Source organism: Schistocerca nitens, chromosome 6, assembly GCF_023898315.1.
Source record: "Schistocerca nitens isolate TAMUIC-IGC-003100 chromosome 6, iqSchNite1.1, whole genome shotgun sequence".
NCBI lineage: Eukaryota > Metazoa > Arthropoda > Insecta > Orthoptera > Acrididae > Schistocerca > Schistocerca nitens.
The window spans coordinates 314,898,839-314,913,131 of NC_064619.1; the positions used below are offsets into that span (position 1 = coordinate 314,898,839).

The 14,293-nt window shown below is 38.0% G+C and overlaps 1 protein-coding gene across 2 annotated transcripts in view; it reads right to left on the bottom strand.

Annotated features, from left to right (window-relative positions):
• LOC126262811 (uncharacterized) overlaps window positions 1-14,293 on the bottom strand; it is a 124,760-nt gene that overhangs the window by 63,184 nt on the left and 47,283 nt on the right. For both annotated transcript variants that reach the window (XM_049959655.1, XM_049959656.1), the window contains exon 2: window positions 2,443-2,772. In XM_049959655.1, the coding sequence (XP_049815612.1) occupies window positions 2,443-2,763 (321 nt within the window). In that variant the 5' untranslated portion in view covers window positions 2,764-2,772. The remainder of the gene's footprint in view (window positions 1-2,442; window positions 2,773-14,293) is intronic.

Below are 14,293 nucleotides of genomic sequence, written 5' to 3' on the forward strand. Positions count from 1 at the left end.
GAAATTTATGCAACAACTCGACTAAAGGAAGGGATCGGTTCACAGGACAAACACTGGGGCACCAAGGAATAGTCAATCAGTCTGTAGAGGAAGATAAAGGCTGACTACAGTAAGGGTGGACATTATGCAGAGATAAAGCAGCTCACACAGAACAGATTAATGTGGTGAGCTACGTTAAACCAGTATTTGGACTGAAGACCACAATGACAGTGACTGGCCAACTAACGCCCTAAACCAAATTCATTTGAATATGCACGGGTCGCTCTGGATAGAGGAATTGCATCCTAATACTGCCACCACCAACAAACGTTAACCTCTAGAGAGTACTTAGCTAGTGATGTGGGCATTATTAAAGTCATACTGAATGGTGTGATCCACAGTTTAAGGAGCCATTGTGCATTCTTTACTGTCATGTGACAGTGCCATATCCCATACTGACATTTTGCATGCCACTAGTGAAGGGACACAATACACAGTAAATATTGCTCCATGGGTCTCTCTGATTCCTTAAATCGGGCATGAGTTTATTTCCATACTTGTGTATTTATTAATTTCTGTTAGTTCTCAATCTCTCATACATTGCAATCTGGTGGTGTTATCAAATTTTCCTTAGTTTTCTTGTGTCTTTTTTTCTGGAATTGCAACTCTTTCCAGAAGCTCTTCCTCAATGAGTATGGCTTAGCTTCCATATTACTGTCTCATAGATTTTTCCCCTTTTACATAGTAAAATTGTGTAAATACACTTGTCTTGGTTTAGCTCCTTGGATCAACAAATCCCTCTCCCCTCCCCCATACATGCATTAAGCAAGCACTCATCCTCACATATTTTCGTAACTTGCTGTATAGCAGCATTTTCACTGAGTCCTATTCACAATAATATTAGTAATAATACTAATACTAATAATAATAATATTGGATAACAGCGACTGCATAGAAGCGATGGAAAAAACGGATGCCTATAAATATCTAGGATACAGGCAAAAAATAGGAATAGATAATACAAATATTAAAGAAGAACTAAAAGAAAAATATAGACAAAGACTAACAAAAATACTGAAAACAGAACTGACAGCAAGAAACAAGACAAAAGCTATAAATACTTATGCCATACCAATATTGACCTACTCATTTGGAGTAGTGAAATGGAGTAACACAGACCTAGAAGCACTCAATACACTTACACGATCACAATGCCACAAATATAGAATACATCACATACATTCAGCAACAGAAAGATTCACATTAAGCAGAAAGGAAGGAGGAAGGGGATTTATCGACATAAAAAACCTACATTATGGACAGGTAGACAATTTAAGAAAATTCTTTATAGAACGAGCAGAAACTAGCAAAATACACAAGGCAATCACTCATATAAATACATCGGCTACACCACTGCAATTTCATAACCACTTCTACAACCCTTTAGATCACATAACATCAACAGATACGAAGAAAGCAAATTGGAAAAAGAAAACACTTCATGGCAAGCACCCATATCATCTAACACAGCCACACATCGATCAAGACGCATCCAACACATGGCTAAGAAAAGGCAATATATACAGTGAGACAGAAGGATTCATGATTGCAATACAGGATCAAACAATAAACACCAGGTATTTCAGCAAGCATATTATTAAAGATCCCAATACCACAACAGATAAATGCAGACTTTGTAAACAACAAATAGAAACAGTAGATCACATCACAAGCAGATGTACAATACTAGCAAATACAGAATACCCCAGAAGACATGACAATGTCGCAAAAATAATACATCAACAGCTTGCCTTACAACATAAACTTATAAAACAACACGTTCCTACATACAAGTATGCACCACAAAATTTACTGGAGAATGATGAATACAAATTATACTGGAACAGAACCATTATAACAGATAAAACAACGCCACATAACAAACCTGACATCATACTCACCAATAAAAAGAAGAAATTAACACAACTAATCGAAATATCCATACCCAATACAACAAATATACAAAAGAAAACAGGAGAAAAAAATTGAAAAATACATCCAACTGGCTGAGGAAGTCAAAGACATGTGGCATCAGGATAAAGTTGACATCATACCAATTATACTATCAACTACAGGAGTCATACCACACAATATCCACCAATACATCAATGCAATACAGCTACATCCAAACATATATATACAATTACAGAAATCCGTAATTATTGATACATGTTCAATTACCCGAAAGTTCCTAAATCCAATATAACATATACCGTACAGCAAAAAGGAAGTGACGCTTGATAAAGGTCCGCGTCACTCCATTCCTCACCAGACTTAACGTCTGAGAAAGTAAAGATGATAATAATAATAATAATAATATTGACCTAATCCCTCAAAACCCCTGCCAAAAAATTTAGACATTACCTTACATGAAAATTGAGAATTTTTTAATATTATACTTACCTTCTCATAGAAAGCTGCCTCATTTTGAAAAAACTCACATGACCTGAATGTTTTCCTACGTCCAATGTTATGAGGCAAGCTTTTAACAATCAGTGCAATAGAATATTGTTTCTTACTAACAACATCTGAACCTTGAACTGCTAAACGTGTGATAGTACTGAGATAACTATCTCCACGGGCATCCCTTCGAAACAGTGTATACTGACCAAGCTTTACTTCACTGTGACCAGAAATTTCTTTCAATATATCAATAAGAATATTTTCAGTGAATTTTGGAGAGATTTTTAACAGTTCTTCTGGAGTGCCAATAATAGATGACATGTCGGCAGTCTGAAACACATTAAAAATAATGATCAATAAATATGCAAGATAATTGCATACTCAAGCTAGCATTATACTGTGATCACCTCTACTTATGCATATTACAGTGTAAATACTATAATACGATTCATTTTTGTTCCCATTTTAAGAAAAATAGATTTGTTTGCTGAAATGGTTGTTTTTGTCAGCCATCAACATCCTTCAATTTACAAGTGTATTAAATATTTAATTCAAACAGTCAATGAAGCTAAAAAAAACCTTATTTAGCATATTTTAGAAACAGTGTATTCTAGGGCCACAAAACTCAGTCTAAAAGATTCAAAATAATTGAACCACCTAACTTTTTTACCTCTCCCTCCTTCTTAAGCCTTCCCTTTCTGCTAAAACCATTGCCATTTTTTTTAAAAACTTAATTCATGTCTCTAAAACAAGAGAAACAGGTCCAAAACTGGAGAAAATTATTAAATGACAGAGAATATACATATATACAGAAAAAGTTGAGGGATGCCATGAGGCACAATTTCTAAGAAATTTCAAACCACCAACTTTCTCTTCAGAGTGTGAAAAATTTTTGTTGGCACCAATCTACATAGGGAGAAATGATCATAATAATAAAATAAGAGAAGTCAGAGCTCACACGGAAAGATTTAAGTGTTTATTTTTCCTGCATACTGTTTGAGAGTGGAATACTAGAGAAATAGCTCTAAGGTTGTTCAATGAATCCTCTGCCAGACATTTAACTGTGAATTGCAGAGTAATCATGTAGAGGTAGATGTAGAAGTACACATAAACAGGTGACAGAGATTTAAGACAAATAGAAAAGTGTGGTACACAATTACCACATTGTCAAGCAAATTCATGCTGGTGAAGTAAGCAGAAAGGGTTCTGGACAGGAAAATCTAAATGAACCCTGAACTCCTGAGGTTATGTTAGAGTGTTTAATCCGCAACTTGCACTACTTTCTTTTCAAGTTTCATTACCTTTAACTTTTTCTTTCATGCTCCTGTCAACAACTTACATCCTATAAATTTGCACTATGTCTCTCACTAATGTTTAAAAGTTGATAGATCTCATCATAAAGGATAATCACCATGGATCTTACAGATCTGAAATTATATATTAATGGCACAAAGGAAATGACAGGAACTAGTTGTCTATGCTAGCAGTTAAGTACTATAAAAATAAAGACTTGTAAATTTTGCATTTTAAACAGTTGTAGGCATACATATACAATAAGAACTAAAGTTACTCTTAAAAACTTTGGAAAAGATAAAATATGATGGTTGGAACTTAAATAGTGGCACCTATTTTTTCACAACCGATACAAAAGAGTTACATGTTTGCACCTGTTACTGTCCTTCAAAGTAGTCACCAGCGTAGTGTAGGATCCATTGCCAGCGATGTGGAAGGGGTAGTATACCATTAGCAGAGCCTGTTCTGTTGATGGTGTGAATGGAGCGGTCTACTGTCTGTCGAATCTCTGAAACAGTTCTGAAGTGAATGCCATGAAGTGGTTCCTTCATCTTCAGAATCAAATCAAGGTCACAAGGACTTAAGTTTGGGGAGTATGGTGGATGGTACAGTACTTCCCTGTCCCATCAACTGAACAGAGCAGCCACAGCTTGCGCTGTATGTGCCCGCGCATTGTCGTGCAAAATGATAGGTGGGTTGCGCAGAAACTGCAGCCATTTCTTTCGCAAAGCTGGTCACAGGTGATGCTCCAGAAATGAACAGTAATACTGTGCATTGACAGTCTGCCATGGAGGAATGTAATGAGTTAGGATAACACCATCAGTCGTACACAAGACTCACCACAACTTTAGACTGCTCCATTCACACCATCAATAAAACAGGCTCTGCTAACAGTATACTATGCCTTCCACATCACTGGCAATGGGTTCTACACAGTGCTGGTGACTACTCTGAAGGACAGTAAGAGGTGCAAACATGTAACTCTTTTCTATCAGTCGTGAATAAATAGCTGCCACTATTTAAGTTCCAACCCTCGTATGTTACTTGGGTACTCCAGCATGGAATGATAAAAATTATCTATACATGGTACAGAGGAGTAAGTTAAGATAAGGATTTAACTTTCATCAGTACATAGATAGCAGATAATTGAACAAAGTTGGGTGAGAAAAACGTGGTGGCCTTTCTGAAGGAACTATGTCTTTGTTCATACAAAGTGACGTAGGGAACAATACACAAGTTGTTTCAGGATATGAATCTTGCTGCCCAAATAAGAGCGCAATATCTTCACTACCATGAAGAAAACATCCCTATTTACAGAAGCATTATTATTAATGTATTCTTCCAGGTCATGGGTCTAATTATTCAGGTACATTATAGAAGGCTTTAATAATATGAAATGTTTGTGACTGATGTCTCACTGTGTACAGCCCTAGGCTGAGAAATACTATAAAAATATTTTAAAAACAAAGATGATGTGACTTACCAAACGAAAGTGCTGGCAGGTCGATAGACACACAAACAAACACAAACACCTATCGACCTGCCAGCGCTTTCGTTTGGTAAGTCACATCATCTTTGTTTTTAGATATATTTTTCTCACGTGGAATGTTTCCCTCTTTATATTTATAAAAATATTTTGTTATGCTGCAGTCATTGTGTGGCAATATGTTTTCTCTGTGAAGAAGATGGAAATATAGAACTGAGTATGAACTTAGTCACACATTTTTACACAATGGCAGTGGTAACACAATGTCTGTGAAAGTCAGAAGTTTATTGTAATAGATTGGTGCATGAGTTTGAAGTGTTTTTGTTTTGCATATTGGTATTCTGGCTGATATGGATTTATTTACTGATTGTCTTTTTCATTTGTAGTTCATTGTTGCTATTTGAGTTTACATAGTGTCATTATGTTATTTTGAGATAGTGAGTGGAGCTGTGGATGCTAGAAAAATGGAGTGGCAAGTGGAGAAATCTGAACATTTCCAACATATTCTTCTGTTTGTGTTCAACAAAGGGGTGCCAGTAGCGGAGGCAGCCAGAAACATTAGTGCCATGTATTGGGATAATGCCACTGGACAGAGCATGGCAGGAAAATGGTTTTCTCATTTTAAGGAGGATCTTTTTGACATTGGTGATTCTCCATGCTTGAGAAGACATTCAGTGCTTGATGAATACCGTTTAAACCCATAAATCCACAGTGATCCATGTCAGCATACTCCAGAACTGACAAATGTGATGAACTGTGATTATTCCACCATTGTGCAGCATTTGCAAGCAATGGGGAATGTTAAAAAATCTGGTGTATGGGTACCGGTTGTTCTAAGCCAAAATCACAAAAATCAGTGGGTGGGCATATGTGTACCTCTGCTTCCTCGTCATCAACTGGCTTGGGAACACTGATCACTTCTATTCTGTACCATTACTGATGATGAGAAATGGTGTCCTTATTGTAACATAAGGAAAGTAAAGGAATGGCTGAGTCCAGACAAAGCAGCAACTCCCCGTACAATGACCTGCATGGATCCACAGAAAATAATGTTATGTATCTTGTGGAACAGTGATGGTGTGGTGTACTATGAATTGCTTACCCGAAGTGTAACCATTGCTGCTGACATTTATTGTCAACAACTGAGATGTCTTGCTGATGCAGTCCAAGGACAATGACTAGGGATACTGTGTGAAGTAATGCTACCCCATGATAATGGCCACGCACATTCTGCTACAAAGACAAAAAACACTATAAAGGAGTTGGGTAGTGAGGCCATTCTGCACTCATTTATTCACATGATCTTGTGCCTTCAGATTTTCATCTTTTCCACTCCCTATCAAACTACCTTAAAGGAAATTTATTTCTTGATGAAAATGCACTTTGGACTTGATGAGTTCTTTGCCTCAAAACCACTTGATTTCTACAGCTGCGAAATCAAAAAGCTACCCCGGCACTGGCATACTGTTGTGTTTAATAAAAGAAATGTATTATTGATGACTGAAGTTTCTGTTACATGTATCTGTTATGTTTATTAAACTTGGCAACTGTAGATGTAGGACAGTTATTAGAGATTTGGAAATGGAGGGAGCATATCCATTATGTATGAACCAATGCTAATCATAAATGTTGGTGTGTGATCCTGTGTGGAAATAATAAATGTGATCTTATAAATTTTTGCTGTGCCAGTTTACATAATGTCAGTGTTGTAATATGTCAGCCTCTGTAGGTAAGAAGTCAGTGTTGGACAGCTAGGCAGAGGCCCCAAATTTAATTCCTGGTAGTGCTAGGGATTTTCTCTCATTGTGAGGACTGGAACAGGATGTAATTAGCCTCATAGTGTTAACTGAAGAGCAACTTGAGTGAGAAGTAGGGGTCGCAAGGTTTGAGAAGCAGACAACAGCCAGCATAGCAGTGTAGCATGCTCCAAGTCTCTCAGTACCACACCCAAATGACACCACTGGCACAAAGTGACATGGCGGCCAGTTGGCACTGAATCACCTGACTGACCCACACTCTGAGCTGGTTAATATTTGTGCAAGAGCCTTTGTGGTAGGTGGAAAATGTTAGGAGTATGCAAATTGTTTGTAATTTTCTAGCAAAATATATTTTCATCAGCAGTACCATCCACACTATTATGTAATTGGCTCCCAGGTAACTTGATGTGAACTTCAAATTTGGGCTCTGGCCATTTTTTTAAATTTTTTTGTCAGTCAAGTGTGCTTTCATTGTTCCTTTGCTTGCAATGAACCAGTGGTACAAAGTTACTGTAAATACCTCTGCAAAATTTAGAAATGCACAAGAGGGCAACAAGTTTGTCTGTGCCAGCATATTGCTGCAAGTATCTCTGTGAGAGCTTTAGTGCTGCTGAAATCTAGTGTGTGTGTGTGTGTGTGTGTGTGTGTGTGTGTGTGTGTGTGTGTGTGTGTGAGTGAGAGAGAGAGAGAGAGAGAGAGAGAGAGAGAGAGAGAGAATCTCTTAGGAAACTTACTGTATTTTCTACTGACGTCTGCTTGGGACATCGACTGACTGCTGTAATAAACCGTACTACTTCTGGTTGCAACACACTCTTTCCATTTAGTTTTGTCATTTCATGTAACATTTTCACCTTTCTTTTTCTCATCATGTATCCATTGTTAGTGATTACTCATTCAGTTAACGAATTTTATCTCTACTACCACCAAATTTTCAGTTGTTTTAAAATAACTGTAGAAAGGCAGACATAATTTTTCTTTCCCTGGTAAATATGGGGCTGAATGGATGGAAAGAGAGGCACACTCATGTTTTTGTAAGGTTTTGATGACAGTCTCAAAATACATTTGTATGGACTAAATTAATTGTTGACCTATTAATTATTTTACACTGAGATGACAGAAGTAATTGGACACTGATATGTACATGCACAGATGGCAGTAGTATCATGCACACGAGGTACAAAAGAGCAGTGCATTGATGGAGCTGCCATTTGTATTCAGAGGTTTCATGTGAAAAGATTTCCAATATGATTACGAATGCATGACGAGAATTAACAGACTTTGAACGTGGAGTGGTAGGGGAGCTAGATGCATGGGACATCCCATTTAGGAATTCATTAGCAAATTCAATGTTCTGAGATCCCCAGTGTGAAGAGTGTGCCAAGAATACCAAATTTCAGGCATTGCTTCTCACCAAGGGCTGATGGGCTGCACTTAATGACCAAGAGCAGCGGCGTTTGTGTAGAGTCATCAGTGCTAACAGACAAACAACACTGCATGAAATAACCACAGGAGACAATGTGGGACATTTGATGAACATATCTTGTAGGTTAGTGCGGTGAAATTTGGTGTTAATGGGCTATGGCAGCAGATGACCAACGCAAGTGCCTTCGCTAACAGCACAACATCGCCTCTCCTGTTCTTGTGACCATATCAGTTGGGCCCTGGATGACTGGAAAACAGTGACCTGGCCAGATGCGTCCCGATTTCAGTAGGCAAGAGCTGATGGTAAGGCTCAAGTGTGGTTCAGACCCCACACTGCCATGAACCCAAGTTGTCAACAAGGCACTGGGTAAGCTGGTGGTGGCTTCATAATGATGTGGGGTTCATTTACATGGAATGGACTGGGTCCTCTGGTCCAACTGAACTGATCACTGATTGGAAATGGTTATGTTCAGCTACTTGGAGACAAGTTGAAGCCATTCATAGACTTCAGTTTTATGGATGACAATGCGCCGTGTCACTGGGCCACAATTATTTGCAATTGGTTTGAAGAACATTCTGGATAGTTTGAGTGAATGATTTGGCCACCCAGATGATCTGTCATGAATCCTGCTGAACATTTGTAGAACATAATCAAGAGGTCAGTTCATGCACAAAATCCTGAATCAGCTATAGAGGCAGCATGGCTCAATATTTCTGGCTCAAATGGCTCTGAGCAGTATGGGACTTAACATCTATGGTCATCAGTCCCCTAGAACTTAGAACTACTTAAACCTAACTAACCTAAGGACATCACACAACACCCAGCAATATTTCTGCGGGGGACTTCCAATGACTTTTCTGTCCATGCCAAGTCAAGCTGCTGCACTACGCCAGGTAAAAGTAGATCTGACATGATATTAGGAAGTATCCCATGACCCTTTTGTCACCTCAGTGTGTATTTATTGTAGTATATGCAGAACTGGGCAGCCCCTGCATATTCGGCCACCACACTCAAAGATATGGTTTGTGGGTCGGGTACAGCCCTACCTAACCTCAGGAAGGATTTGTCAACAGAATAATCACTGAGCTGTTTATCACCAAGCCTCCTGCAGCTACCTCAGTATCCAGGGGCAAAAGCCATGCCAATACATGAGATTCAGATTAGATACACATTACTACAGTTTCATGCATCAATTTGTGTCCGTGTATTCACATGTCCATATCACATTGCACCTGTTTCCTGCACTAACAAGTACTTAGGTTGCCACTTAGCTTCTCAACAACCAGTTCAGTTGCAGGCTCCAGACCAATAACCAGACATGGTCATCAGTCCCATAGAACTCAGAACTACTTAAACCTAACCAACCTAAGGACATCGCACAACACCCAGTCATCACGAGGCAGAGAAAATCCCTGACCCCGCCGGGAATCGAACCCGGGAACCTGGGTGCGCAAAGCGAGAACGCTACCGCACGACCACGAGCTGCGGACTCCATTCCTTCAGTATCTCTGTGATACTCTCCCATGTATTAAGGATTAAACAGACTTATGACCATTTGTGCTGCCCTTCTCTGTATACATTCAATATTCCCGGTTAGTCCTATTTGTTATTGGCCCCACACACTTGAGCAATATTCTAGGATGAGTCACATGAGTGATTTGTAAGCAATCTATTTTGTAGACTGAGTGCACTACCCGAGTATTCTACCAATAAATCAAACTCTGTCATTTGCTTTACCCATGACCGAACCTATGTGATGATTCAATTTTTTGTTATTTGTTTATTTGTCCATATAAATCTCTTATTCAGTACATATATATCGTACACATGATATTAGAACTTTTTATCTATTGGTTTTTCAAATGTCAAACATACATTATTTAAATTTTTACAACAAATTGGATGCATACAATTAATAATTACAAATTTTTTAAAATACTGTATACTCATAACTTATTTCTACAATTAAAGATACAAATTACATTTTTCCTTGCATAAGATACTGTGAGATTGAATAGCAGTAGTTTTTCAGAAGGTAGGCTGTCACAGACTTTTTAAAGCTCTGTAGTTCAGGAAGAGATTTTATGTCTTGGTAATCTGTTGTATAGTTTTGTTCCTGCATGATGTACACCTTTTTGGCATAATGTGATGTTACAATGATTAACATGTACGTCACTGTCTGACCTGGTACTGTTATCATGGACACTTGTTTTGAGGAAAAAGCTTTTCTTTTCTCAGTATACTTTTTTTGACATGCATGACTACTTCCAGTATATAAATTCAGGAAAGGGATAAGATCTTTAGATATTTAAAGAAATGTTCGCATGGTTCTATGTTGCTCACTTGTTTCATTATCCTCATAATTGCCTTTTGTTTCCTGAAAACTGTTATTGCCTGGTGTACATTTCCACAGAAAATGATACTGTACTTCAGTACCGAATGTTCACGAGCAAATTATACAGCCCTAACTGTTTCTGCACTAGTATTGTTGCAAAGAATTCTTACTACGTAGCTCGTTTTTGCTAGTTTTGAATTTAGGGATGTGATACGAGTGCTCCCTTTAAGATTTTCCTGGATATGAATCCCAAGAAATTTAGTTTCATTGACAGCACTAATGTCTTGATTATCTATACATATTACAGGTTGTGCCACATTTTTATTTTGATGGGTATGGAAATTCATGAGCACTGTTTTTCTGGTAAACTATTCAGACACTCCTTTTGTAATATCTTTTTCAGATGCAGTAAGATTTTCTTCTTTATTCCCTTCAATCTATAGACTGGTGTCTCTGCAAACAGTACTGGTTCAGAGTCCCTAAAGTGTGATGGTACATCATTAATGTACACCAAAAAAAGAAAGGGACCTAAAATGGAGCCCTGTGGAACACAATGACTTAGTCCACATGGTTCTGAAAGGTGTACCTGGAGTTCATTTCCTTCCATGTACTTAATTTCAGTTACCTGAGAGTGATATTCAAAATATGATTAAATCCATTGATTTGGCACATCTCTTACACCATACCGTTCAAGCTTCCTCAGGAGCACAGAATTATCAATCACATCAAAAGCTTTTGTTAGGTCCAGAAATAAACCTGAGATATTTCTGTGGTTGTCCACTGCATTTAAGACATTTTTATCAGATTGAAAGTGGCTGTTTCAATTGATTGCTGAGGTCTGAAGCCATGTTGACATCCAGAAATAATATTATTCTTGTTTAAGAATGTAGTTAGTTTATTCGAAAACCCTGACAGTAGAGACACATGCCTATAGTTACCCATACATTGATGATCACCTTGTTTATATAGGGGTATTACTTTTGCCATTTTCAGTTGCTGTGGGAAGACATCACATGATAAGGATGAATTGCATATGTCCAATAAAGGCGAAAGAATTTGTCTTGCTGTTATTTTTATAATATAATCTGGAATATCATCAATACCAGTTGAATAATTACTCTTCAGTGAATTAATGATATTTAGGAGCTCTGTTGGACCTATTGGTCTGAGGAACATGGATATATTATTTATTTCAATAGATGAAAGTTCTTTCCATATTGTATTAGGTGGATTTCCAAATTTTTCGTTCACTAATTTTCCACCAACAGTTGCTTAACAAGAATTGAAACTGTTTGCAACTGCCCAAGGGTCAGTGAGATTCTTGCCATCATGTGATCTCACACACAATATTTTTGTGATTTGTCTTCTTCACCATAAGATCCTGCACATCTTTCCACATGGACTTAGTTTTATTGGATGACTTCATAATATATTTGTCATTTTCTTTAATTCTTGCCACTTTTATGACACATTTCAAAACTAGCTTGTATTTTTTGAAATAACTAAGAAATTCTGGACTGCTGTCAGTTTTTGACTGCAGAATAAGTTCCCGCTTCCTTTTACGAGATACTCTAATGCCTGATTTAATACAGTTTTTTAATCTATCTGTGCTTTTGGAAATCACTGTTTTGTGGAAAAGCTATGTCAAAGTTATGCTTGAAAATGCTCAAAAAATTTTCCATCTCTTCGTTGGTAATAGAGGTATCATATACTTCTCTCCAAGATTGTTCGCTGATTAGGTACTGGAAGTATTCAATATTTTTCCTAGTATAAACCCTTTTATGGGTAATATTTTGTACGCTGGTCAAAATGTGATTTACAGGTATGCTTAATAATTGTGAAAGGTGGTCACTATAGCCGGTATCAAAGTTTTCTGATGTACACTTGTCCATGTTTACATATACCTGATCAAAGAGAGTGACACTAGTCTTTGTTACATATGTTGGAGAGCTAAGAGTCAGAAAAAGATTGTAGGCTTTTATAATATTTAATAACTTTTCCCTGTGAGGGCTTCGGCTCAGAAACTCAGTATTAAAATCTCCACATAGTACCACTGTTTTCCCAGTTGTCTTAAGTTTGCCTAAAGCAAGGTCCAGCTTTCCCTTCAACATGTTACACCTAGGTATTTGTATGAGTTGGCTGATGCCAGCAGTGACTCATGGATATTATTGTAATGAAGTGCACAGTTTTACATTTCTGAACATTTAGAGCATGTTGTCAATCTTTGTGTAAATTTGAAGTCTTATCAAGATATGACTGAATATTTATGCAGCTTTTTTCAGATAATACTTCAATATGGATAAATGTATTATCTGCAAAAAGCCTGATGTTACTATTAATATTATAGGAGTGCATAGTTTCACGACAATATGTACTAATAAAAGTTTCTAGGGCTTCCAGCCCCATCAAGTGGTTTAAAATCCATGAGCTTTTGGCTGATTACTCCTCGGCCATTGTCAAGTGGTGACTGTCTTCTGGTTGCTGCTTGCTGACCTTATATAGCCACGGTGCCTGCCATGACATCACCGGTACACTCTCCAGCACCATACATGGTAATGTTTGCGTTGTGTGGCCACCGTGCCCGCTTCAACCTTCTGACGGCTGGGTCCCACTCTATGCTTAGCTGCAGGTCGCTGTCTTTATTGTTTGATAGAGAATATTTCAACCAGACAGTTGGTATTGCGATGGGCAGCCCATTAGCTCCAGTTGTAGCCAATCTGTTCATGGAGTACTTCAAAAATATTGCCCTGGACATGGCTCCTGAAAAGTCTAGTTGCTTTTATTGTTACATCGATGACACATTCGTTGTCTAGTCTCATGGATGTGAAAATCTGGAAGAATTCTTGGACCACATCAAAAACATCCATGACAACATCAAGTTCATGATGGAGATAGAGACAGATAGTGGCTTGCTGTTCCTTGATGTCCTTGTCTGCTGCAAAACAAATGGGTTTCTCAGCCACAGCATTTACTGGAAACCCTCCCACACAGACCGATACCTGCATGCTAACAGTTATCACCATCCACCACAGAAATGTTCTGTTCTGAGAACCTCAGTGCATCGAGCTGAAACCATCTCAGATTCCGAAAACCTGCTGAAGGAACTGAGCCACTTACGGAAAGTATTCAAGGAAAATAGGTACAACTGCCAGATTTTGCAACTATTTCTGAAAATATGTAAGCAGAAAGACTCCGAGGAGGACTTGAAGAAGTTTGCGTTGTGTCATTCTGTGGCTCAATAACAGGAAAGATAAGTCCGCTCCTAAAGAGGTATAAAACCGATTCGGTCTTCAGGGCTCCAGCAAAAATTCGACAACTCTTCAGGTCTGTGAAACATGACATAGGCCTTAGAACACCAGGAGTATATAAAATACCATGTGGGTGTGGGCAGTTCTATATCGGACAGACTATATGTGCCACTGAACAGCGCTGTGTAGAACATGAGAGATGTTTTCGTCTATGCTACCCAGAGAATCAGCAGTAGCAGAGCATGCATTAGAAAATGGTCATTGTATTGCATTCAACGAGACATCTATTATCAAACAAACTAACAGTTT